Source organism: Pyrgilauda ruficollis, unplaced genomic scaffold (genome assembly GCF_017590135.1).
Source record: "Pyrgilauda ruficollis isolate IOZ18807 unplaced genomic scaffold, ASM1759013v1 scaffold10, whole genome shotgun sequence".
Classification (NCBI taxonomy): Eukaryota; Metazoa; Chordata; class Aves; order Passeriformes; family Passeridae; genus Pyrgilauda; species Pyrgilauda ruficollis.
This window is the reverse complement of record NW_024508101.1, coordinates 10,892,462-10,920,356: the sequence shown is the minus strand read 5'-3', so window position 1 is coordinate 10,920,356 and position 27,895 is coordinate 10,892,462. Positions and strand designations below refer to the sequence as shown.

At 40.9% G+C, this 27,895-nt stretch overlaps 1 protein-coding gene across 3 annotated transcripts in view; it reads left to right on the top strand.

Annotated features, from left to right (window-relative positions):
- CHCHD6 (coiled-coil-helix-coiled-coil-helix domain containing 6) overlaps positions 1 to 27,895 on the top strand; it is a 109,496-nt gene that overhangs the window by 16,348 nt on the left and 65,253 nt on the right. The window contains exons 5-7 of one of the 3 annotated variants that reach the window (XM_041463231.1): positions 15,323 to 15,343; positions 18,788 to 18,811; positions 20,671 to 20,754. In XM_041463231.1, the coding sequence (XP_041319165.1) occupies positions 15,323 to 15,343; positions 18,788 to 18,811; positions 20,671 to 20,754 (129 nt within the window). The remainder of the gene's footprint in view (positions 1 to 15,322; positions 15,344 to 18,787; positions 18,812 to 20,670; positions 20,755 to 27,895) is intronic. The other 2 variants (XM_041463240.1, XM_041463247.1) reach the window with 2 other exon arrangements.

Genomic DNA, 27,895 nt, shown 5'->3' with positions numbered 1-27,895 from the left:
TTCTCCAGGAGTTACCATAATATTTTTCTGGATGAGTTTGCACTAAGTTTTTGGAGTTCATTGCTTCCTACAGAAACTGCAGAATCACAGAATGGTTTGGACTGGAAAGAACCCTAAGGATTATCTAATTCCAACTGTCCTGCCATGGACAAGGATTTCATTCTCTAGATCAGGTTGCTCAGGGCCCCATCCAACCTTGAACGTTGCCAAGGATGGGGCATCCTCGGCTTCTCTGGCACAACCTGTTGCAGTGCTTTGTCACCCTTTGAGTAAAGAATTTCTCCCTGACATCTACTCTAAACCTGCCCTCTTTCAATTTAAAAATATTGCCCCTTGTCTGTCATCATTTGGAGTTGTGAGGCCACTGTGTACTGACATAATTTACAAACTGCTTCTGTCTTATTTTCTGACCATGCTGCCTGGGGTTCTCTTTCCTGCTTAATGTACAGATCTAGAACTTGTGCCACTGCTGCGTGTTCAGGCTGCAGAGGGGAGGACAAGGCTGTTGTGAGGACAGAGCAGGTTTTCACACAAATGGTGTGGTATGTTCTCAGCCACCTCTGATTGCTCTTTGTTCTTCAACTCTCCAGCTGGTTTCTAGTAGTGTTTTTTGGAGGGGTAGATAACAGCTATTGAGAGCAAGTCTGGTTTTGGAAGTGGTGGAAGAGAGTGGCAGATGCCATCCTAATGACATCTCATGTTTGCTATCAAAACAGAGATTGCTGCCTCCATTCCTCAGATCCTCTTTAGGATTCCCTGATTTGACCTACACCCTGGCCTTCTAATGAGATACTCTCCAAAGCCTGCTCTGTAAAAATTTCTTGTTACATCTGTGTCTCTTTGGCTCTGACTATCTGCAATTAGACTGTGTAGACTGAGAAGGCCAATAGTGAAGAAAAATTGAGTTTCTCTCAGCAGAAGTTTAAAATTATTTGCAGTGCTTTTGTAAAGGTAGTATTTCAGGTCAGTCTTCACTGATATGGTAAGTTTCTGACTGATTTGAGTAATTTGGAGCTTAAAAACATAAAGATGATCTAGCTGGCCTTGGCTGGAATGAATTATTGCTTTTAGCAGAGAGTCTTCTTTTGAGGGAGAAGCTGGTGGTTGACTGGAATTCCTGCAGATTCTTAGGCAGGAGATTTGTACCTTTTCATCTGTTTTCAAGAAGGAGAAACAAGTTATAAAAGCCACTTAAAGGTTCAGTTAAGATTTATTCTGCCTGCATAACTGCCTCCCATAATAACTTTAATATGCATCATCCTGAAACTCCTAATTGGCCCTGGTGTTGGCAGGGCTTTCAGACCCAGCAGAATCTCCACTGTTCAGCATCTTTTAGGAAGGAATGTAGCCAGAGAAGCACAAAAGATGAAATGGCTGCCTTATAAATTCTGACTGACCTTGAGAGTCCTTGTTCTAACAAGCAGGAGGATGCTGTTGAAGCCATCTAGATGAGACCAGTGATGGGAGCTGTGTGTAGGTAGGCAAGTGGTGAGGCAAGAGGAGAGGATGAGGAAAGGCCTCATGGGTTTAGTGGGAGGAGGTAGTTTCATTGTGTGGACCATGTACCTGCTTTTCCTGTTGTTGGTTGGAGTCTTGTCTGTACTGACACTGACTAATTTTTCTTTTCCTCATGGGTGCTTGCGGGGTTGGGCTGTGGTTTGAACTAACCCATTTTGACAGAGCTGGTTTTTTTTTTTTTTAGGAAATTACCCCAGTCAGTTGTTCCTCTCTGCTTAGTGACTGCCTGGTCCCTGTGTGGGTGCTCATCAGATAGATCAGAGCCTGACTGACTGAGAAGGTTGAAATTTTCCTTAGCTTCTCCTCTGCTCTCCTTTTACCTGGGTGGAGGTGGAAGCCTGCCAGGCTGTGCTGGGGTTGTGTGGTTTCTATGAATCATGGAAGACTGTCATTCTTGCTCTCCTGGGCTGTCAGTTGGACACCTTTTGCAGACCCTAAATTCACTTTAAAACAAAGCATTTGGCTTAGTTTATTTAATTCCATTAAGTAATTTCACTGCTAATGCGTAATTATCTACAGCAGTGACACTCGTCTATGCTTTAATTATCACAAAGCTGCACATCTCCCCCTCCCCCCTGCCTGGAAGTTGTCACTTGTGCAGGGTGGTTTTGCAGAGATAAGTGTGTAATACATGGCAGTGCTTTGGCTCTCACAATACTCAGACAGTTGCTGATTGCTAAATGTAGGCAACAGAAGAGGCAAGGATTTTGGTCTCAGTCTTCTATTAGTGGTTTTTCTCTGTGTGGAGTGAGAGACGTTGGGAAGGAAAAAGCTTATCAAAACTTCATAATACTGGCTTGAAGATAAAGATGTGAGCAAGTGCTGATTGGAGACATTAAGTTTACAGGAGTTGGGAAAATTTGGAAGTGTAAGTATTTGTTTTTCTTTTGAAGATGTGCAAGAAATGAAGCATAAGTGATCCTGGGCAGCAGCCCACAAACCCTGTTTGTGTTTAAGGAAGATTGTTTGTGTTTATCTTTTTTTTTCTCCCCCTCCCTGCTTTGTTACTGATTCTTTTTGGTAAACACCCTCTGGAAGTGCAGAAGAGCCCAGTAAAAATTACTGATTCAGCCAGTCATTGTGAGGAAACAGATTCAGGGTATTTACTTCTGAACTGGGAGATGATGCATGCTTGAATGAAATACTGCTGTTTCTTAACACCACACACGTGTTTGTTGAGGAGTGATTTTGTTAAAGGAGAGGACAAGGTCAGCCTGATCTGAGTAGAGGTTACGTGGGCAATATGATATTTGTGTCATTGAAAGGTAAAGGTCTGTTTGGGAATAAAGTGATGTATGAAAGATTTCTAAACCCTTGCAAAATGAAGGCAGGAAAAGCCAGAGGGGGCTCATAATTGTACTTCTCTAGCTTCACAAAGCTGGGAGGACTGGGTTGGAGACACCTCATTTAACTTGCAATGATGCGCTGAGGTTTGTGGATGAAGAACACCTGGAGCCTGTGTCAAAAAGAGAGTGAATCTTGAGAGGGACCTAATAGAAATGAGGATGGTATGAGGAAGCATAACCTGTGTATTATCTTATAATAGATGGAAATGAGGCCATTTGTTGGTGTTATCTGCTGGCAGAGATGTTCTGCCAGCTGCCTTTGTTTGGAACTCTGGCCAAGACGTGCAGTATGTAATTGTGCTCCATCTTCTACCCTGACTGAATTCTTAGGATTGAAATTACATTTTTTCACATACAAAAGCACTGAACTTTTTTTCCTTTATGTTGTTACAATGAAGGCAATTTTTGGTTGCTGACTGTCAGGAATGAGGAAGGGAGGACTATGGAGCTTGGGTTACAACATGCATTCTCAGTCTCTGCTGCACCTGGCTGGCAGCAGTGGCACCTGTTTCAGCAAGATTCCTTTGGCCTAGAAGTATGCTGTGTATCTTTCTTTGGCCCAAGGACATAGTGTTAAGTATGTCACTTGAAGACCTTGCAGCTTGCTAAGCTCTAAATCTTACCATCAATCTCATACTTGTTTTCTGTGGTACTTACAGCTGTAGTGGTTTATGTACTTCCCTGATAAGAAGACTGGCATAATATGATGGTCAGTTTGGCTTTCTTCTTCTCAGGAAGACCTGTACTTCCTAAAGAGGTTATATACTCACCCCACATTAATTTAGTCTTGGACCTTTATTTCTGGGAACTTGAACACGATTGGCAACTTCCAAATGTCTCTTCTCTAAATACTGTTGGTTGAAATACCTTTCCTATCAGGCAATGTGTGCTCACATAGAATTTAAAGTGACAGAACTGATACCCAGAACAGTTGTTGGGTTTTTGGTTTTGTATACAACTTGCCTGAAAACTTTCCCACAGGAGCACAGAAGTCCTAACTTAGTGGCTTTTCTGACTCTTTTGGTTTTGTATACAACTTGCCTGAAAACTTTCCCACAGGAGCACAGAAGTGGCTTTTCTGACTCCCCTAATAAAATCCACTTGCCAGGTTTGATGCTTCCATCATCTGCCTATGTTACTGATACTCTGGAGCTGTGCTCTCACCTTTGTAATTCACTTTCCAAGTAAGACTGGGATTGAGATGTCACTCTTAAAAAAATAGTTTATTCAAAAATACAGAGGAAAGCAAGGAGATGAGGAGAACTTCATGATGTAGGTGTTGGAGTTCCTCACTCCAACACACTCCACTCTTCACAGCCTCACTCTTGGCTGACATAAGTGAGATGCAATGTGGAAAAGCTTTCCTCATCCACATGGCAAGGGAGATTGGCTGGTCATTGTGAGGGGACTGCTGCAGAGAAGGGTGGGAGGCTTATCCCAATAGGGCAGGCATAGGAGAAAAAATAGTAACAACCCCATAAGCCCAGGGTTGGGGTAAGAGGGAGAATGGCACTTCCTGGCTTTGTGCACACGTGGTGCTTTTGCCTCCTGTGAGTTTGTTGGCAGGTGTGGAGAGAAAAGATCCCAGCCTGGCAAGTCAGCCACCAGTGTGGCTGGTGATTAATTGCCCTTTTTAAATTGCAATTATGTCAGTCACAGAACCCGTGAATATCAATTCTGGATTTGCTGCTTGAAAAAGTGAGTGCTGATGAGATGGTCCATTTTACTGATGTCTCAAAAGAGGGATAAGTGCTGCAGCCATTACTGAAAAGAAAGGTTGCTGTGACTCTTAGCTTTGCTTTGTGTCCATCTTGCATCTTCTTTTCCAGTGTTTCTGTTCCCTTCTTCAGAATCCTCTCAGTGCTTACACTGGATTTTCCACACTGACAGTAGAGGGTGACAGGCTGACACCCAGAGTGAGTTAATCACTGCAAGCAACATGAGTTACCTGGGTTTGGTGGATGGCTTTCCACCATTCCTGCTGCTTCCTGAATCCCTTAGAGGCTTCAGAATGAAATAGGGATTGCTTTTTTGCTGCTCCGGCTCTTTTGTTTAATCTCAAATGAGTGTAACCATTCATTCCATTATACTTGTATCTTCTGAGATAATTTTCTGATTGTGCCCTGTTGGAAGGATATTAACAGGCAAGCATCAGTACAACATGACTGTTTTCCTTTTGGTAATCTGCTTGAATACATGGATGATGAAAATCTTGGTTTCTTCTGTGGTTTCTTCTCTCTTATCAGTCCTGATCCTGTCGAGTATTTTTTGCATGAATCAGGACAAATTGTTGCATCTTGCTTGTGCTTTAGTTTTCTTGGAATAGTAGTTATCTCAAAAAATCTTGTCATGTGTTGATTTTCACTGAGATCTTTGAAGGTGAATAGCATGGTATGTCTTTAGTAAATAAAAATAAAATCCCTCAGAACCCTCTGGTTGTTTTTTATCCTTTTGTTTTTTAAAGATTCCATTTAAAGCTCTTCCAAGCTTTCAGTTATTAGTGACTTTAAATCCTAGTTATCTCAGTGTTTGCTTGTGGGGCTGGTATATGCTGAGTTATCAAAATGACAAACAATTTGTAAGAAACAGAATTAGATAGTGGAAGTTATCTCCCCTGTTTATTCTTCTTTTAGTTCTATGTTTTGTGTGGTTTTTATAAGTTGATTGTTTCCTGAAAATTTTTCAGAAGGGAGGTATTAAAGATCTGAAAGTGTTGGGCATATGGATGTCAACTAATTACTTTAGTTGATGACTGTAGTTACTGTCCTACTGAATTAAAGGCACTATGTGATAACCCTTTCAAATGCAAGGGATGTGTCTTGTAGGCAGCAGAAGGGTTCTTGTAGTTGTGTCAGGCTGCCAGTGAAAGGCTAGAGGAGAATTAGGTGCAGCAGAGAACAGAAAAACTGAAAATATTTCTTTCCTTGGTGTGGTCCTTTCCTGGAAGGCCTCTAGCAGTCAGTTCAGTATATTTTGGTAAAGACTTTTTTACGAGCTTGGGTCAGTATGAAGAGCTGTCCATCTAGGACAGCAGGCTTTTCTGTTTTCCCCATTTTTCAGCTTTTATAATTGAATGGTAAATCGCTTGTTTTCCTCTGACCCTTTTATTTTGGAAGGCTCCAAGCAGTCTTGTATGGCTAGTGTTGCCCTTTGAGATGAAAATAAAATATTTTGTTTTATGAAACAAGGATGTCTAATAGCGCTTTAATAATCAAGTCAGCTTTTTGTCACTAGTTCTTGTGGGTGCTTTCTTTTCCTCCTTCTCCTTGCTGCTTCCCTGGTGCACTTTGTCTTTACCCTGGTGCAGTAGCTGCTTTGCCCAGTGCTTAGTTGATGGCATGTGAGCATGGTTGTCACATGAGGAAGTGGTCATTTTCATGCCTGCTCTGAAGAGGCATCAGAATTGCCAGCACCTCTGGCTTCCCCAAACTGCCATTTATTGGTACAGAGTCTGCACTTAGAAACCTGTAGGCAAAATGTAGAGTTTTCAGTAATGTCTGGCTGATACAGAAGTTTCCATTGCACTGTAGGACTAGAGAAATCAAAAGCTTCAGCCTCCATTTCTGTTTAGGGAGGGTCTGTTTTCCCCAAAAATGCTTTGAAAGCTTTGTTTTGTTATCAGAAACTGAGCTTTACTTTCATGTTGCTTGTCCTTAGGATAATATTCTCTAAATGGGAACACTAAATGGGAACTTGGAACATTGATTAATTGAAGGACTTTTGAAATATGTATTTTTTGTTCTTAGATTGTTTCAGTAGGAGTGTAGCAGCACACATTGCAAACCCTCCCTACAAGACACTGCCAAGACACTCCCTGTTTTAGGTGGCACCCGACAGACAAATCCATAGCCTGCTGCTCGGTGCTGTGAGGTGTGTACACTTCTTCTGTTGACACAAGGTGCAAATATCAACTCTTCATCAAGAAATGCCAAGGAAAAGTCATGTTTAAAGACTATGCAGTATTAGAGGTGATTTCTGTCTTTAACAACATGCCTAATTATCCCTCACCGTGGAATGGTATGATACTCCAGTGATTTATCTTGAAAAAGAGTTTAAGGGTATTGGGTCAGCAGCTAGAGGTTTGTATTCAGAAAGCTGAGGTGTTTTGGAACAGAATATGCTGATCATCACCATCATGTCAGTAGTTTCAATTTTTGGGGACTGAGAATGGAAACTAAATGACTTTTTGACTAAATGGAAACTTGCGATGACTTTGTCTTGTGGTAAGAAAGGAAGATTTGGCTGTAATTCGTAATGTGACCAGAGAAGCAACCAGTGTTGTGGAAAGCTTGGAAGGTGAAGGGTGTCTGCCTTTGTGTGTTGGCACCCTCTAGGAGGAGAAGGCAGTCTGCCTTTGTGTGTTGGTACCCTATTTGGTATGTGCATGTTTCTTCCCCAACACCATGTTAGTAGACCTTGTCCTTTTTACTTGGCAATTCCAGTGCTCGTGAGTTCAAGGTAGGCTTTTCTTCCTTGAGGGCTGTGGTCTGAAAAGGATCCTGCATTTACAGCTTGAGCTCTGTGACCAGTGTGAGGAGGAAGGTGGGGATGGAGGAAGGTCACTTCACCTGCTGCCTGTCTCATTTCTGTCAATGTAAAGAGCTTTACAGAGACAAGTAATATTTTGCAATTGAGTTTCTCTTTTAAAGACACTCTGATGCTAATGTTGATTTAATAAGGTTCTCTCGTTCTCTCTCCTTGCTTAATTTGAAACGTCTAATTTTGTGCTTCACAGTTCTGAACACAGAATTAGTGAGGGAAGAGGAGCCGGAGGCAGGAGGAGCAGAGTGCCACACCAGAAGTTGCCAGGGGAGATTGATTCAATAGAGTGAAAAGGTGCAAAAGGTTATATGTCCACAGTTCAGAGCAACGTGATGGTGGTACTAATGAGAAGAAGAGCTTGATCCTTTAAAATGTTTTAAGATCTCTGTGGGTGTATAACAAACATTAAATGGAAAAGGGAGCATTAGAGTGTTGGTTTCTTTGAGTGGATTTTTCTTTTGATTTTATATGTATGTAATATATAATATATGACAGGCAGGAAGGATAATATTCTGAGATAAATAGACATTTTAAGGCTTTTATTTTAAAGGTTGTTTTGTTAAGAGTGGCATTTATTTTCAGAAATGTTGAGAGGTTATGAGAGATTGTGAATTTGATCTGGCTAATTTATTTTGGCTGAACTTGAATGTGTTTTTTTTTCCTACTAGAATTTTATGCTTGTGGAAGAAGCTATTGACATGGACTTTTAATTTCTTTGTCCTGGGAATAAATGTAAACTCCCCAAAACCACAGTGCCAAAAGATTATCTAAAATATTTTACAAATCATAGTGGTAGTGAAAGCCTTTTCTTTGCCTCCTGCTTTGTTAGTGTTCCTTTCCTCTACCTCATAAGAAACCACTCCTGTGCAATGGAGTTAAAGCCTAATTTGCCTCTTGCTTGAGTTGGATGACAATTCTTCACACAAGTGAGTGGACAGTGTAAAAGGAGTACAAGATGGGTTCAGCTTAGTTTTATGATAAGCTGCCAACATGCTTCTTTGAAAACCTCATTAAATCGCAATTAAAATTTTTAAAGGAAAAAAAAATAGGCCATCTCAGTCAGTACTTGATAGATGAGTTTGTGGTTTTCAGCACTGGCCAGGGGCATGAGCTGCTTTTTGCAGTTGGAGCTCAGTGAAAGTTTTGGTGAAGTCTGACCACAGAATCACCAAAAAACAGCTGCCAGCACTGGAAACTGAGTGGTGATTCTCTGCCTGGGTTTCTTTCATGCCTCTGGCCAGAGAGAAGTATCTGCTTCCTGATTAAAACTGTGTATAAGACGCCCACCCCCCTTTCTTCTCACATTGTTTCTGGTAACAGGACCTGCTTTTACCAATTTTTTCTGCTGAATTTGGTAGCTAACACTGGATTCTGCAGAGTTATCTCAAACATTTGGCTGGGGAGTGCACTTGACCAAGCAGGTCTGCATCAGGGATAAAGCTTTAGGCCCAACTGTTAATATAGATTCTAAAAGAAGCCTGAACCAGCCTTCAAGGGTTTCTTTTCTGCTGACTTTCAGTGCCTATAGTGACTAGTCTCCAGGAATATTTATCAGATCACTTGCCTGTCTGGTTATTTCCAGTCTATTGCACTGGCCAACTTATTTGATCAATAAATCAATCAATCAACAGGTTCTTAAAATTACTTTCATTGACTTTGGAGGTGTAACATACAAAAGGAGTCTACAGAAGATAAATGATTGTATGTGTCCCAACTATAATTACAGAGTAAACAGAGTGGAGATATGTTTGTAGCTAGTATGTACTATGATAAATATAGCAATCTGTCTTTAGGGTTCTGTGATACTATGTTGTATTGACTCTTTAAATTTGCAAACTCATAGAGCATGAATCTTGGCTCTCTCAGGTCATCTGACTGCTATATTTAGAGCGTACCCTATTTTAAAGCTAAATTTCAAGCTTCTTGCTTTTGATTAAAAGGTCCAGAAATAAATACTTCTCCAGTTCCTTAGCATGTGACATAATTTTTGGGCTTTAGAAACTTCACTGACAGCAAAATGTTTTCCTAAGGAAAATTTCTCAGGCTGCTTAACTTTTTCTGCTGCACCTGGTCTATGCCGCTTTCTTCTTGACAATAGCAACACCTGGTTCATGATCCTTGTTGATAGACTTCCAGGTACTGCTTCTTCAAAGAAAGAGAAAATGCTCTCCTCCTGAATATTCCAAGCCATCTGCCTTAAGCAAGAATGTGTTGCATTGCCCAGTAAATGGTCATTGAATCAGCTTTGAATTCTTGTAGTTTTTAGAAACATTAAGCACTTGCACAATGGGAAAACTGCTCTTTGCAAATTATCTTATCAAAATCAAAATTTTGCTGGCAGTGACATAGATTTGTGAGTTGCTCTTCATACAATCATGCCTTGGCAATTGCAATGTAAAAATAAAGAATGCAGTTTTACAATAGCCTGAAATCCTTGTTGCTGAATCTACACTCTTCTTTTTGCAGATGATTTCATTATGATATGGACTTTGTTAAAAGATGCAACCTTGCAGCGTTTTCTCTTATCACAGCCTTGAGAGAAGCCAGTGTGTGTGTATTTGAGAGCCAGTATATTCTCTCCCTAAAACACACCGTGGGTTGCAAGTGCTTTGGAAGCAAGGATCAGAGTCTCTAGTGGACATTTTGTCTGTAGCTCAAAACCACAACTTAATTGGCAGCCTTTTCATAACACTGACTGTGGCTTAGGATGCAGGGGAATGCTGCAGGTGAAGATGGAGGTGCCTTTTCAGAATTGGTTGTAGGGAAATTTAGTACTGACTGCCTGTGTGTCTTAAGTGATTGGAGAAATAAGGGAGATTGAGGTCAAGTTCCTCACTTCTATGCTTTTAATTTCTTGGGTAATCTCTGATTATTTTTTCCATGTGGTTTTACTTCATAGGTAACACCTTACTACAAGCGTGCTTATACATGTGGACTACCCCAGACTATTTATTTTGAGTCCCCTATGCTTCATGTAGTTCTTCCAGCAAGGCTTTGGAATCCACATGATTTATACTAAATGTTAATTACTGTGTGTCTTTCCCATGTGCACCTTGACAAGTTGGTAGCTTGGAATCTGCCCCCAGAAAGCTGTGTAAAGTGTGCTTTGTATATGTCTGGGATGAAGGAGCAGGGAAAAGAGGAAAATTTACAAGGCTGTCAGAGGGGCAAAAACAAGCTGTGTTGTTTGAAAGTGCATCTGATTCTCCACCTGCTGAAGAATTCATAGACAGCCAGAGGTTGCCTGGCCATGACTGAAGGCTTTCAAGAATTTTCTTAACCAAGTATGTAATTACGACAGTCTCTCTGTGTTAAAAAGTAGCTCCAAAGTCAACTGCATTTCTTTTAAACTGTATGATATTTGCAATAATAACTTTTAAATTAAAAAAAAAAGTTTCTAATCTGGTGGCAGGAAATTTGTATTCATTTTACTGTGCTGGTCTGTATCTGTTGGCTGTGCCTACAAATATCTGTTTTGTTCAGGGGCAGGTAAAAATTGTGTGTAGTGTCTGAGAGCAAATGTGGTAAGGGAATTCCATCTGAACACTCAGGGTTCATAAATTTTACTGCTTGGAGGGACATGGGTTGATTATGAATGCCATCTTGATTTTTTTCAAAACAGTGGTGGTGTGTGAAGTAATGTGTTTGACTCAAAAGCTGATATATTTGGTATTTAGAAATCTGGCAGGAGAGAGCTCTGTCCCCCTATGCAGGCACAGCAATGAGATTGGGATGCAGGCATGCATAACTGTTATTTTCCCCCGCCTGTCCTATCCCTAGAAAGCCATATGCCACCCTTAGGCTAGTGTAATGGGAGTCTGCATTAATGATTATGAGCTAGAAATAATCCAAGAAGAGTTGAGTGGCCTTCGTTTCTAGCTTTACGAGAAATACCTCATTGACTCAGTCTGAAATATATTCTGGGATCAGAAGTCATAATTAATACAAAATTTCATGATGCCCTTTCTTGAAGTTTTGGTTGTTGGTTTGTTTTTCTTGTCCTAAATTTGTCAGGGACTTCAAGGTTCTTAAGTGTAATAGGCAAAGTAGGAATTTAAGTGAGAAGGTAAAAATTTAGAGCAAGTTGTTGATTCACCTACTATCAGAAATAAGCATCTTGAGCATACATCTCTAGAGAACCTATGCTCTGCAAGATTTCTAAAACCATTGAATGCCTTGTCTGTTGGCAGCCTGCAAAATGAAAACTGTATGTATGCATGTATAGAAGTGATGGTGGGAAAAGGAGAATGTGGAAATGGGCTGGAGTATTAAAGCAAGCAATGAAAGCAGATGGTTTACTTTGGATTTTATAAAATAGTTTATCTTAATTTTGTTTTAAATGAAAACCATGAACCGTGCCCATTGCAAACCTATTTGTAGCTGTGCCATAAGTATTAGGATGCAGTTGTCCCTGAATCATAAAAGGGCCAAGGTTTTTTTGGCTGCTTCCCATCTTAATGTTTATAGAATTGTGTATGGTCTGTATGCATTAGAGTTAAGCAATTTCATCCCAGCCTTTCCTCAAAATGTACTGCTGTTCAGTGACTCTTCCTTCTCCCTCTCCATTGTCAGTTGGTTACATCTCAGACTCTCATTACATTTAATATTGATACTGCTTCAATTTTTCACTAAACTGGAAGAGTTGAGGAGTCTGGAGTGGATACTGAATGTCTAGATATATTCTTTAAATACTTGAATTCCTATAATTCTGGACCATGATAAATTTAGAGCTGGATTATTGCTTTAAGAAGAAGTGACTGTTTGCTCATTCAGTGATGAAGTCTGGTCATCAAGATGTTGGAATATGTGCTGCAGAGTTCTTCAGATACTGACATGAATGTAAAAGTTGTTGCCAACAGCTGCCTTGGGTTTTGGGCACCTGCTGCCTCTCATTTCTTGCATCTCCCACTCTATCTTCCGCTCCTGAAGCTGGCAGTGCCCCTAAAAATACTTTCTGTTGAGTTTTTAAATAGGAGATCTCTACCAATCTGGTAGTCTGGATTCCTGAGTCATTGGTCACACTGCAGTGCAATCTGTTCTGTGACAGAGTTCTTGACTATGGCAAGGAAGTGGACTTCAGGGGGAAGCTGATTCCAGTCAGGTAACAAAGGCACTGTCCTTCCAAAGGCCGCTGCCCTGTGCTGATCCTTCCTCCCTCCCTGCCAGTCACAGAACTGTGTTTTGATTGCTCACTGCCATTTTTACATTTCCCTAGTGTGACAGACTTGAGTGGTGTGCATGATCTGTAAGGGTGATGTAGTGTAGTGAGTCTGGGAAAAGTTGCTGGGAATTGCTCTTGTGAGTGAAATACGATTTTGGCGCTGTTTTCTTGATGCCATTGGAAGTTGGACTGTTAATATGTACGTGGGAAGGCATCCCTGCCTGAATAATCAATGCTCAAGTGTGGAATTTGCAGAAGCTCAGATGTATTACTCGTGTAGTTCCCATATCCAGCCAGAGTCTTCTCCAAGTGTCTGTATGAATCCCTAGGACAGTGGCTGCTGGTTTCACCTGAGATTCTGTTTTAGCAACCTTTTGTTTCTGATACAGTTAGGACGAATATCTTGACTGGGTTTTGACCTCAAACAATTAAGTCCAGTATTTATTCTGGTTCCCGTGGTTTCTGTCCAGTGGGACAGAAAGAGGAGAAAAAAAAAAAAAAAAAAACCCAAAACTTTTTAACAGAAGAGTTCAGAAGTATTGACCAAGGGTGTTGAAAGATGACTTGTATCCCAGGGCTGGAATTATAAAACTTGTAAGCTGCTATCTGGGAGCTGGAAGTGAAACTCGGGGAGCAAGGAAACAGATATTGCTCATTTCTTAAATGGATTGCTTAAACTTGAGAAATATTAGTGGACAGGCTGTGTCTCTCATTATCAAGACTGGTAAATGCAGGTCTGCAAAGATGTCTTGGCACATGCTTAGAAGTTAGCAAAACTTAAACCAGCAGCCCTATTGAATTTTCCTTTTTATATTATTTTATTATTATTATTTATATTATTTTTATTATTATTATTTATATTATTTTATTTAATCAGGGTTTTTTTTCCAGTGCAGCAATATGTGCTACTACACCTTCTAATTTTCCTGTTTCCATTCAGTGGAGTGTATCTGGTCCTATTCTTGGAGTAATAATTTTTCCCTCTCTTGAAGGCTGACAGAATTAGAGTATTGGCAGTACTGCAGAAGAGATGCTCTGTGATTAGTAACAGTGTTATATTCTCTAAAACCCTGATTTTGCTGCTGTGCATTGTATCTTATGGGACACATATTGGTGATAGGGCTGTTCCTTCTTCTTGCTCTCATTTCTCAGCCCCTGTCCAGTGCCACTGAGTTAGTACCTTTCGTTTATTTTGTCCTGTGAGTGCTTGTCCACCAGCAATGTGTCAGTTCATGGTTCAGGCACCCAGGGATGACAGATGTACATCTAGTAAAGAGTTAATGGTGTGCATGACCTACCTGCTGAAATAATAGCAGGCATCATGAAGAGTGCTGTGTTCCTCCTGTCCATCTGGTGAGGATGGACAGACCTGTAATTGCTAAAATGTAAAAACAAAATTAAGCGCATCTGTCCTGACTGTAAAAATCGTCAGGAAGAAAAATGTTATTCAAATCAGGCTTTTGTCAAGATTGGTCAGTGATTACCAGTAAACACCTGTTGTGCATTGGTTTGTTTGGCCAAGGACTTGGTGCTGCTATATCAAACCTATCTGCAGAAAGGGGGAATTGGCTTCCCTCAGCTGAAATGTAGATGTTCATTTCCAACCCTCTAAGCGGGTGCAAAGGATGAGGAAGGATGACACACATATCTGATAACACATCATCCCTCAGTTACTTGAAGTAGTCTCTGTGTGCCATTAAAATGATGGCAGATCCCATAAAAACATTACCCTCCACTGTCTGCTCCCTCTGGCAGTGAACTATGACCAAGAGGAAAGTTCCTTGTGCCCTGTCAACTCCCCTCAAATAAATAATCATAATGAAAAAAGGCCAGCCATTCTGAAGTTCCTGCTTGGCCAATGTGCTGCTGATTGAAGGTAGCCCTGAGAGGCAGGGAAGGCTTGCAGCCCTTGACAGTAAATGAGAGCTGTGCCTGCCTCATAAATGCCTTGGCTTCAAAAGGAGGTGGTTATGGGCATGAAATGTTTATCATCTTGTACTTGCTTTGCTGCTTGCTTACTGTGTAAGTAAAAAGTAGTAACAAGTAAAGAAGAGGCAATAATGCAGGCTGTTTTGTCTGCACACTTAAATAGGCTTGTGGGCAAAAGAAAAGGAGCAGGTGGAGGCAGCTTGGCTGTGACAGAGGTTTGGACTGTGCACTCAAGGTTTTCAGTTGCCTATGAAGGAGAGTCTGGTTGGGAACCTGATCAGTCAACTGGCTCTCTGTTAGGAATCACTGAAATTGTCCATGGCAGAAGATGACTTGCTACGTAGGTCAGCTTGTGCATTCAAAAACGCCCTTTAAAAGATGACTTGTTCTTGGCACGTAATTGGAAGCAGCCCAGTTGTTGACCACCTCCTTTTGAGTCTGCCCAGCACTGGCACATTCTCTGGAGCATGTTGTGTATCAGCATCTCTAGCACTGTGCAGCACCTTGCATGGCTCCCTGGAACTGGCTGTTTCCCAGCTTCCTTTGCTTGGCTCCCACCCTATATGGGGGTTCTGCAGCAGGCTGTAGGGGCTTTGCTCTGGTTTTGGTTTAGGGGGTGCATGTGCTTTTGTTATGCTTTAACAGCACAGTTCCCAACAGGGGACAGCACTGCATTGCTTAAGATGCTTGTCATTTTAAAGGAACTTTTCTAAACTTGTCATCTTAAAAGCTATATTGCACAGCAGCAGGCAGCCTCCAAAAATCACTGATTTCTCTTTTTCTTCTCTTTCCCTTCCTTTCTGTCTTGTGCTGTCTTTATTCCAAGCCTGTGGATTTGGATGCCTGGGTAAGCTCTCTTTTTTTTGTCTGGATCTTGCTTATTCCAAGTGTCATGTTGTTACTGTGCATGTACAGATTGTTATTGCTGAGCACAGATGCAGGATTTTATTTTCTGTCATTACATTTTAAAAGGTGTTCAGCTAGAAAATTGCATATTATTTCCTCCATAAAGATTTTCACTGGTTCCTTTTGTGTAGCTTACAGCTGCTGAAACCAAACTTGATCTGGTGATGTGTATTGTTGGCTAAGAGAGGTAGCAGAAACAGGAGGAAATGAAGGTTATACCAGTATTGCTTTTTAAAGTCATGAGTTGCATCTGGTTTCTAAAATAAAGCCTGGTCACCTGCCTTCAATAGAATGAAAGGTAGGACAAAAAGCCAGTGATTTTGTAGGCCTTTTGTCTGGAATAGTGATTGCAGACAGCTCCACAGTAATGGTGATATTTCTGCTGATGCCAGTGGATGTTGAGTCAGGGCTCCCCCATGGCTTCTTGCTTGGTACAAGCCTCCCTGTAAAGTTTTGCTATTCAGTCTTGGGCATGAAGTACACAAATTGCCTCTTACTATTTCAGTGTTGCCCTTTCAGCTCTGCCATTTCCTTTAGACTTGGCCAGGAACATGCCAGCTAGCTAATTTTGGAGTTAGCTCTGTTCTTTAGTGAATTTCTGTCAATTCCTTCTTCTCATCTTGGAGTCCTTAATAGCGTTTGTTTTTCTCCCTTGCCACCTGGACTGCTACCAGGACTGGAAGAGAATTGGGAAAGCACGAGGTATTAGAATTTGCAGTTGTGAAGTGTGACAAGCTGAGGTGCCCAGCCAAAACATCTCTGCTGTGCTGCTGCAGAGATGTAACTGTGTACCTTTGGGGGAAGCTGATAGCTTCTCTCAGCAAAGACAGAATGATGTAGAAAGTAGGCATTTGATAGACTTGAGATCCTTTCTTTTATCCTTGTAGCTTATTTTCCTGTGCTGCTTCTGACTGATTATCTAGGCATCATCTTGCTAGTTTGTCTGTGAGTGGTGGAAGTGCTTTGCCAAGAAGATAAATATTTTTGCAGTAATCTTGCCAAGTGCTGTGACTTGCTTTTAGGAAGTATTCATAGGCTGAGGTTTGGACCTTTCCTTCTAGCTTGAGTTGCCCTTTGCGGAGAGAGAGTTTTTGGGTTTTCTCTCCTCCAGGAGAGTCTTCCCAAATCCCAGAATCCAAACAGTATTGAGGAGAGAGCCAGCCCAGTGGTAGCTGTCAGCTGTGGGCTGTGCTAATGCTGCACTTTATTCCTGGGTGCCACATTCCTTAATATCATCTGACCCTGGCAATAAGCCCCTTTTTTTTTTCCCCAAACAGATTTCTGCCCTAGTTTTCATGTTTAACAAGGTGATGAGGTGGACTGTGATTAAAAATAATAAAAATATGGGAATATGTTGGGATGCAACAAAGCCAAAGCTAATCTGGGAATGGTTATAGCTAGAGTGAAGCCCAGCTCTAGATCAGTTGCACAGTTTGATGTGTGGCATGTTGGTGTCAGTTCAGGACATGGCTAAGAGTGTCTGGTTTTGTTCATAGAGAATGAACCAATAATATTTCATTACCTCAGTTAGGAGCTTGTAAAATATTTCTTTTGGCCTGTCTGTCAGCTAGCAGTCCAGTGCTTGAATCCTTTAGTTGAGCCAGTATATAATGTATAGCTTTAGAAATGTGCTTGCACTGTTTGTTTCTAAATGGGTTCCTTGATAAAGGGAGAGAAGGAGGCAGAGAGTCACATAACTCTGCCCTGGCTCTTTGTCACTGTTCAATGCAGCACTGAGATAACCTGAAAAACCTTGGGCTGCAGAAAAAATGTGAAGATAAAACAGAGGAAAAATTTGAAAGAGCACCCAACCAGTCCATGGATCCATGCCCATGGAAGCTGTAGCAGCATGTTAGTAGTATGCCTTTGCTGTCCTTTTGTAAGAATATAATCCTTGTAAAGTCTGACACCATCACAGAGGATTCTTGAGCATTTCTTGAATACATCTTATACCTAGCTTTTGGACAGAGGGCAATGGCCAGTTGCATACATGTTCTTTTAGAAATACATCCCCTTCTAAGTTTTGGGTGCATTCCTCTGTTTTAGAGCTGAGTATGCCCTTTCTTCCCTGTCTCTGGTTTGTTTCTGTGTTCATACTTCTGGACATCACACTATCTGTGTTCTACACATCCTAGATGTCATCTCTGGGCTTTGGTCACCTCTTGCACAATATGTTCAAACTCCAGTGTAGTTGTGCAGCTTGGAAATGAAATGCAGCTTTCTGATATCTGATTTTCAAATCAGTGTATTATCATGCATGTTTTCCCTTCTCCTTTCTTTTTTAGTTCTAAAGGCCTTTTTTTCAAAAAGTCTATTGATGCTTTGTTTGGCACTTGCAGTCTCAACCCCCTGTGAAATTGTAATCATAGCAGCCAGTTCTGTCTGGGACATCACAGGCTTCTGACTTCAGGTAGGGAATAAGCAGCAGGACTAGAGGAACTCTTAATAAATATCCTATATTCATTCAAAATGTCCCTAGTTGCCTAACCCAGTTTGGAACAGTGAATATTTCAGATGACACATGCTCTACTCTACCATTTGTACTTCAAACATCATCATAAAGTGTACTAAAGTTTTTAGTAATAACAGCTGGGGATAGAGGGAAGCAGAAAGCAACTTTGAAGCAGATCTGTCACAAATAGAATGTTTCTTTGCATACTTCAATGCACTGAAACAGCAGCAGCTCTTGAAAACAAGCAAGGCATTGAAAATATGTTTGTGTTGCAAGTACAAGGTTTCTCTGTAACCCCTAGTTCATCATGCATTATGGGTGATAAGTGGGACAATGGGGGATAATATGGGAGAAATTACTTTGAGGGAAGAATGGGGAGTACTCTGAGGTTACAGTCTGCATTTAGGAGATCCAGTTTTGGTTCTTTAACCTCAGTTTTGCAAGACCCTGGGGAAGTGACTAACAGAATGCCTGTGTGCTGCAGGGTGCATGGCTGTGGAGGCGTTTTCCACTGCCAAAGGAGGTCACCTTGGCAGTCCATGGGTCGTCATTGTGCAGAGCAGCACACCTCTAACGTGTCTGCATCTCAGCACCCTACTTGAGAGATTAGGTATTTGGTTTGTGTTCCCCTCCAGAGGGGTTGTAAGGATAAATGTGCTGGATTTCTCGGTGCGTGATGTCAGGCAAACTCACAGGTTGGAAAGTTGAGTGAGTGTGTGGGTTTGGGATCCATGTATTGCCAGAAACAGAATAAAGCCTCTTGAGCACTGGTATTGTTACATGTATTGATTTTGTACTTCCAGAATATCCGCTGTCCCAGGAGACTAGCACTGATACATAATTATTTAGATTAAACAGAAACTTTCTTGAGTTTATGAAAAATTATTATTTGACTCTTTTTTTTTTCTTTTTTTCTTCCATCATATGATGCAGATTCCATCTGAATCGTGCAGAGGGGTCAGTACTGTCTTACTCTTTTTTCTCTTCCTTGTTTTCCCCTTAAGGAAATACAAGTCACTGTAATCTGATTTTGTGGGTATTATGCAGAAAACCTGCGGGAGAATTGGGGTCCTTTGGTCATCGACAAGACCACCCCACCTTCTTACATCTGTTTCATTTTATTTGAAATTGTTTAGTTCTTTTCTGTGTAGAAGATTGTTTCAGAGGAACAGCTATGGTTCTCTTACCAGAAAATGGTTACAGTTCTGGCACTTACAAAGTACCCATCAATGCTCCTATTGTTGCTGTGATGTCTCTTTTGTCAGGCTGCATGTGTGGGGCAGCTCATTCTCATCCCTCTCCCCATCCTGTTCCAGCTAGTTTCCAGGTGGGAAGTAGTATAGCAGCTATAGGTTAAAGCAGAGGTAGAGATTTTGCTTTTAATCAAGTGCCTTTGAGAGTGAGAAGATTTAGATATGAGTCTCTACTGGTCGTACCTTATCCTGGCCCTGTTTTCTGGGATAGCAATCATGGAAACCAAAATATTTATTTTTCTTTAAAAACAAACAAACCCACATCACCACCACACCCCTACAATCTTCCTATTTCATATAATCCTTTTCTTGCTTGCTTATCAACCACCCTCACTGCCTAGATTAAAATCTCTTCTAAGCCCTATTATACCACTGTATTTCCATCAGCAGGGGAGCAGAAAGAAGGACATGCACAGCAACTTGCTTTCAGATGTAATTTTTCTCGTTAGCAATGGCTTTTGGCCGTAAAATGACAGGTCTGAGCCCACGGGGATATTTCTGTCCCAGCTGCTTAATCATGTTGGACCAGCATTTTCTGTGGTTGTGCCATCATTAGAAGTTAAGAGAATGTTGCTGGGATGCTATGGCCTGGCAGGGCTTGTGTCCATGTTAAGCAGGCTAATCATTCTGGTTTTGAAAGGTCTTCTGCCTGCTGTTAACTTCTGTGGCCCCAGAGATTTTGAGGTGGGATGGGGGATGTAGAACAACTGCCATCTTTTCTTGCTATTGCTGCTTGTTATTTTTAAACTTGAAAAGTTTGATTCAGTTCCATCAATGTCATGTTTTCTTAATGCGAGTTCAGTTTAGGGGTGGGAATATAATTAAGTGGTGCTGGCTGTAAGGAGCTAGAAGGCCACAGCTGTTTCTGTGCCCACACAGACTTTTTAATTGAGCACTGTTTAGCTGATGAATACCAGATTTACTGTTTTGATAGTGCCATGCTTATAATTTGTAAGATTGAAGAGAAACTCTTTGACAGCCGTCTTCCCTCTTGCAGCACCAGCCAGAGGAACTCCAAGGGTACTAATGGGAAATGCACAGAGAGTATGTGGGGAGAGTACTTAATTATCTGGATAGTCCTATGTATGTCTGTTGTAGGGGAGTATTTAATCCGTAGAAGCTTTTGGGCACTCCAAGGGGCAAGGGTTTATAAAGAGTAGGATTTGAGAGGATTTGGTTGGTTTTTTCTAAGGTAAGGGGAAGAACATTTGAGTAATGACTGTCGTGATTCATGGAAAAACAGACATGGACAAGATGGGACTCTGAAAAAGGGAATGGGAAAGTGTCACCTTTCTATGATTATACATTTTAATTTAATAAGAAGTGTAAAATCAAGGGTTTGAGTTTGAGTAGGATGCTAATAAGAGCATTTGAGCATTGGGAGATAACTCAAAAAAAGCTGCAATTCTTAAGGTATGTAGTTCCGCTGAGGGTGATCCCATGCGCAAGTCCTGAGCAGTGATTTTTTTTTTAGTCCCTTCTAGTCTGCATCTCATGTGCTTTCCTAGCATTGTTTGTTTTTAATTTCTTCTTCTACCGATGCTGTTTTGCTGTCCTTCCCAGGCTGTGGAGCTGCAAGGCTGGGAGGCAGACCTGAAGCGACAGGAGGCCTTCTATCAAGAGCAGTTGGCCCGCATTGAGAAGAAGGTAAGGCTGAGTTGTCTTCATTTCTGCCCCTGCAGGGGTAGGACACGGATCTGTGTGGATCCAAAAGATACAGACCAAGATGTGATCTGTGTGGATCCAGAAGATACAGACCAAGATGTGATCTGTGTGGATCCAGAAGATACAGACCAAGATGTGTTGTGCTGCAACCTGGAACTGTCAGCTGACAGTACCTTATCTGCCCCCTACCCCTTAAGTAAGTGATGAAAAAGCTGTACAAATCTTTTGAGCAATTTGCGTTTGAAAGATAAAGGTTTTTTTAACTGGATGATTTTTTAAAAAGGATTTCTGGTAGTTCAAACTCTATTATCTTTTTTTACCGTGGGATTTAGGTGAAATCTAAATTGAAAAAACAAACAAATGCCCTGGTTTTTATTCCTTTTGTTAAAAATCCTTTCCTTAATAAAAACAAAAAAATCAACCACCACAACATAAATTTTGCTATAAATATGAATTAAAGTTGTATTAACAATTTTTCTCTGGGGAGCCAAACAGTTCAAAGAGTGGTGCTGCAGTACACTGCCTGCTTCTTGCTGGATAAGCCTTTGAAATAAACATGATTTAAAGAGACACTGTCAAGCATCTTTTAAGCCTGAAATGACCTTTGAAAATCCATTTAGGGATTTGAATCTCTCCCCTAAACGTGGGATTTGCTTCTCTGTTTAATTGTTTACCATGATGAGTTTTTAAAAATTGATGCCATAAAAATAGGAGCAGCCATGCTGTTCCTTATGAACTAATGTGTTCTTCACTTCCTGGCAAAATGAAATAATGTTATAAGTAGTCTTTATTTTTTAATAAATGTGGAGAATAATCTTCTCCAATTTGAAGCAATTAGACCTCCTGTCAGGGAGTTGCATACATTCGACTTGTAGTTGTGTTATGTGACTAAAAAGAAGTGCAAACAATGAAAAGAGTGGGTTGTAAAGAGACTGAGAAATCAATCAGTTTTACTACCAATATGTAGCAGGATGGTGAGTATGGAACATGGGAAAATTGTAGATTATAGAAACGGTAGGGAGCTGTTGGCATATCTATTCCTCTTTTCATTCCCTCCTACTGTATGACTGTCCGTGCTGCATTTTTTGAGCCATCAGTGGTAAAACATGCCTGTGAGCAGATTCACATGATACAATCCTGCAACACGTTAATCCATACAATTCATTAAAAATAAACTATTAAAACTGCCGCTCAGTGTTGCATTTGTATTTTAAATTCTATTTCTAGATAATGGGGATTGTTCAGTGAAATTGCAAACAATCTAGCAGCTATCGTTCTAATTATCACAGTTGTCCATATGTTCATAGGCAAAGGGAATTTTTGCAATTTCTTGATCCCATGCTGTTTGCTTCTATTATGTTCTTCTCTCCGGATCTGGTTTCATGAAGCGGAAATTACAGGGAAAACCTGTGAGTCTGTCCTTTATGGACAGTGGAGTGGGGAGAAGTCTGTGTCCAGGCCTCATTGTCCTCTTTTTGAAACCTTTTGTTGTCGTTTGTGTTTTCAAGTGCGTGTCCCTTGCTACAGGGACATCTTTATAAACAATGTGAAGGATATTTTAGTGCTGGATCTTCTCGGGGGAGGAAGGTGAGCTGCCCATAGTCCTATTCGAACTGAAGAGCTACAGAGAAACTATCTTCTAGTTGTTTTGTGTACAAAAGCAAATAGATAAAAAGAACAGGTTTTCTTTCCTCTCTTGAAACACTGGATAGTTTCTGACCCTTAAAAACTAGCATTTTGCTGGTAATAAAATAGAAGAATGCCTCCAACCGTTAGTCTGGATTGGAGTGGGAGGTGGTGGGGGCTAGAAGGGAAAGGAGAGAAATGTACTTGAAACAGTGTAATAAAGCTTAATTGTATTAGTTTTGAAAAAGGTTTTTGATCTTCTCTGAGGATAATTTTATTCCTATAATGGTTGGAAAGATGGGAAATGCAGCACAGAACAATCTTTTTTATTAGCTGTTGCTTTTATATAATTCTGCTTTTATTTGTTGAATACACGCAGACCTTGACATTTATTTATATATTTTTCCTTCCGTTGTGCTAAAGCTTTCCAACTCAGGCTTAGATATATTTTTATATCTGTGTACGTGTATGTCAATATTCGAAAAAAGCTCTCAGTAAGGGGATGGTGGGAGAGAGCTCTGAAATAGAATTTTGCTTTCTCTGCTGTTTTAAAAGGGAATGGTCACTTGAAGTGTGGTCACTGGTAGTTCAGAGGTGTTTGGCTGGGAGTGAATGAATGTGGCTCAGTGTGGAGTTAGCAAGCTGAAATTTCTCCTCCTAAGGATCAGGCTGTCAGGAATTCCCCTCTCTCCTTCCCTGCTGTGCCCAGGTTGGTTTTGTCCTCACTTCTGCATGATAACAGGATTCAGCAGTAGGAGACTTAAAGATTTGTTTTTGAAGGATGTTTTGAACTATTGATGTTAAAAACTCAGTACCTTCCCAGTAGGATGCTGAGAGTAATTGTGTTACATACTCCTTATAACGTAAGAGCTGCTCAGTGAATCAAACACAGAGACTATCCTGTTTCCTCTGACAGTGGTCAGTTTGTAAAGGCTTTGAAGGAAGAAGAAAAAAAACATGACCAAAACAAAGTGACAAAGAAAACTTTTGGAGAGCAGCTTTGAGAAGAGTCTTCCTAAATGTTGTCAGTTGGAGGCAGACACTTGCCCTGCTACACAAGAGTTTATTTTCGTTCAGTATTTTTATTCACCGAAAGTTGATTTAGTGCCATTGTTCTTCTGTGCATCTCAGGCATTTTTCCTGTAGCCCTGTTTAGCTCTGTGCCTCCAACATCATGTGGCAGTGTGTGCCACAGGTTAACTTATATACTCTATAAATTCTCTTTTATCACTTTCAAATATTTTTTGTATTTAATATCCGTCATGTGAAAGAGATGAAAGAAATTCTCCTCATTATTCATTATCTGCAGACTTCTGTTCCCTCTTTTACCTTCCCATTAAACTGTGCAGTCCTTACCTTTTCAGCCTCTGCTTGTGTGAATGATTTTTTTCCAGGTTTCTCATTCTACTTGTTTGTCTTTTGGCTCTTTCCCCCTAGCAGCTCTGTCTTTGAGATGTATTGACCAGAATTGAACTCAGTAGTTCCCTTGAATGCAGCAGATTGTGTGAATACATTATCCTTTTATTTTGTAATCTTTGAAAGAGTACTGTAATCTACTGGACAGAGCACAGAATTGGAAGGAAAAACCTGCTCATTTTCTAATAGCCGTTTCTCTTTTGGGAGTTTGAAACAATTATTTAATCCATCTATCTCAGTTATTCCATCTATATGATGGAATAGCTTATAATGGGAGGGCAAAGTGTTGTGAAACAGTAAAGCTATAAAAATGCTAAAAAGGCTTTGCCTTTAGTTTTGCATGAGGTGAACTATAGATGTACCTTATTTCAAACAGATCTTGAGAAACTCAGTTTCTCCAGACAGTCTTATTAAAATTTTCACGGGAAAAGGCATGTATGAAAAAATAATTGCAGTATTTCAGCTCTTGGGGTTTTCCCTGCATCTTCTACTAAGGCACTGGAAGAAATGAGACAATGAGTGCAGCAGTTCTGTGTCACAGTAAGGATCCATCTTGTTCAGTGTGCTGGTCCTGGCTGTGTCTGAATGTCCAGGGATAACTGTTAGAACTGAACTGATGGGAAGAGAGGCTGTGGAGTCTCCTTCATTGGAGACAGTCAGGGAGCATCTGGACACAATCCTGTGCCCTGTGCTCTGGGATGACCCTGCTTGAACAGGGAGGTGTGGGACCAGGTGACCCACTGTGGCCTCTTCCAGCCTGTGATCAAAGCAAGGTTATGGGGTATTTGCCCCAAATGCTTTGACCATCCTGGCTAGTCATTTTTGGAACTTCTCCTCACGTATTTAATCCTCAGAGATTGTGAACCAGGACTGTGTGCACAGTGCTCGGGATGCGGGGGGACCGTGAGCGTGTGTGGCAGCTGTGTCAGAATCACTGTTTGGTTCTCTGTTTCTTTGTAGTGCCTGACACTTGATTTGCACTTCTGACTTGTGTTGAGCAAATGCCACACACTGCTGCTACTGGCAGCATTCCTCTGTTTTGAGTGCAGACTTGAATATATACAGTGAGAGTACTGGGATTAAGGCAATGCTGGGATTAGTTGCTGGGAATATTCTTCCCACTGCACCCTTCGTTGTCAGTTTGTCAGGGTTGTGTGTGTGGGAAGGGATGGTGGGCTTTGCTCTGCCTGCAGTGTGGTAGATGCTTTTTAGAGATTATTTTAAATCAAATTTTATTGAACAGATTCCTTGCAGAGGATCATTACACTGGTAAAACCCTTCATCTTCCTCACTTTAACTCTGATAGTGTGTTGTAGTTGTGTGTTTCTGTCTCTTGGGTCACATGTATGTTTTTGTTTTGGAGTGTCTGAAATATTTCGGTAATCAGGAAAATGAGAGGGAAAAGTTCCTTTGAATTGACTGTTTCTTGTATGACTGTGTGTGGTTGCAGGGTTGGAGCTGGTGATACAGACATTCCATTCCACACCTGTGTTTCCACTGTGACTGTTTCATCTCCAATAAGTAATCCAGTAATGCGGCCTGACTAATTTGTTATAAGTGGTTAAACTTCTAACTCTGACTTGTTTCAGTAATTTGACATCTCATCCATGTAATTTGAATTATTTTATAAAACGTGTGTCTTCTCTCAACTGTTTTGAATGAGGTTTGTAGTGTTCCTCTGAGTAGAAAGAATGAGAGTTAGGCTAATAATCTGTCGGGAGAACCTGAGACACACTCAATTTGAGAAGCTCAAGATGATGTTTTTTCATGCATTTATTTGTTACTGAGAAGCGGGGAGGGAGATGGAGGCAGCTTGTTGTAAATAGGTAACACATATACTGTTCAGAACTGGGATTTTTATTAGGGATTCTGAGTATGCTTTGTCCTGCTTGCTCCATGTAGTAGAAAGGTCCTTTAAAAATATATTGTAATAAAGAAGTGCAGTCTCTCCTGGAACCCTTCAGAAGCCAGGAGATTTCACTTAGCATATTAGTTGTATACTTTCTCTCAAGTAAATATTTGTTTTACTCCTTTTGCTATTTGGCCTCTTGCTGAATTTAACCTGACAAAAGCTAAGGGCAGTCCTACACTACAACAAAAACACGGGCAGGGCTTTGGAGTGGTGTAAAACAGCAGAGAAAGGCTGAAGGTAATCTTGGAAGATAAAGTGAAACTCCTTGCTGTGGATGATGCCTCCTCTTTGTTTGGATTTTCCTAAGCTCCAGCTCCCATGTTATCTCTTGTTAGGCAGCTGTGGACTACTGTGAGCAGTGGGTGCATTAATGTGCAACGTTTTTCTGCTTGTAGTTTTTCAGAGCAGTAAGTAGCACAAGAGGTATTCATAAGCTGTAGAGTATTTGTGCAAGTGGGAAAGGAATGCATTGAATACATACCTTTTTTATTAATAAGGTTGACTGCACCTTTTTCTCTGCTTGACTTCACAAATCTTGTAATTTTGTGTGTGGCATTCGTCTTGTTTGGTTTGTTTAAATTAATCTCTTTTTGCCCTTGTACTTTCTGCTTAATTCATGTTTGTAAAGCATTTAGGATGTGTAAAGAATGGGAGACAAAGTTATTTTTGTTTGTTATTCCTATTGGCCTTGATCCTTCTTCTTGGAGCTGTCTCCAACTTTGGTGTCCCAAGGTCACCCCTTCCTGCAAGTCCACTGTCATTTTTGGTTTATGGCTGGTGACTTGTCTCAATAAAAATTTCTGCAGAGAAAAAATGACAGAAACCTGAACAGAAAAACCTTCCAGAATACGTTCATGTTGGATCTTCATCATCAATTTAAAGCAGACTCTGTGGGGCTGCACAAATTGATATCACCTGGTAAAGGTGGGGAGGGATTTCTATTGAAGGGGATGAGAAATCCATTCCTTGAGTTGGGATGCGAGGCTTGTCTGCATCCATGAAACCCAGGGATCACTTGCCTACCTTTGAAAAAACAAGCTGTGTTCAGGTGTTATCTCCAGCCAAACCCCCTGCCCTCTCAGTGGGAGTTAAAGATTCAGTGCCCTTTGATAAATGCGTTGTTATGTCCTGGCAGGTGTCACTGACACCATTTGCTTTCTCCTGTAATGTTTTGGGGCTGTGTGTGAGCTATTGCCATGTGTGTAAGGGCTGCTTTGTCTGCCTCTAGTCACAATCCTACTCTAGCCAGTGCTGTGGGTACCTGGAGGAAGAAGAGCTAGTGTGAAATGAACTTCTGGTCTCAAAAAATGCATTTCCCTTTCAGAAGAATTTCTTGTCCCCATCTCCATAATTGAACCTTACAATATTCTTTACAATTTCATTTTCATTTCTTATCCAATTTGTTCAGTTCTCTGTTCATCCCCAGCTCTTCCTGCAAACCCTTCCTCTCACAAACCCACCAATGCTTTATTTGAACTTACAACATCTATGATCCAAAAAAGCAGTTTGCCTTTCAAGCCAGTAGAGCAGTACAGCAAAGCACCCAGTTCATCAAACTGTTGATTTAATCTTCTGAACACGAGAATAATCTCCAGTGTAGTTTTCTGAAATAGGTTGACAAGATCCATCCTAATCATTCAGATACTTCCAGGTGCTCAGGTTGCCTGTCTGAGGCTGTGTGGATGCTGCTCTCAGGTGCCAGTGGCTCTTATCAGTCTCCCAGGGCACAGCCTTTGATGTTTAGAGAATGGAAGATCCTGTCGTGTGCCTGAATTAAATTTCTGAATGGGAACAAACTGAAAAGGGAACGAACCTGAAATCATCATCTGAACTGGTTCCAACATTCCATCCATTTAAATGTCATGCTGGGGTAAGAGCGTGACAGGGAGGGCAGCATCCCTGATTTCTGCTTTCTGCAGGCATCCATTAGGTCTGAACAGCATCTTTAGAGGAGGCTAATGCTCCTTGTAGTCTCCCTGTCTGCAGGGACAGGTTCTTTCATTGTTGCTGGTGGCCAACACACAAACTGACTTCCAGTACCTTGTGCTCAATTCACCCATTTAATGGCTTTTTTGCTGAAAGCTTGTGATGTTTAGTAGTTAATATACCTCAGTACACAGCTTTTAGAGATCAGATAAATTGATTGGTAATTTGATGAACTCAAAGAAC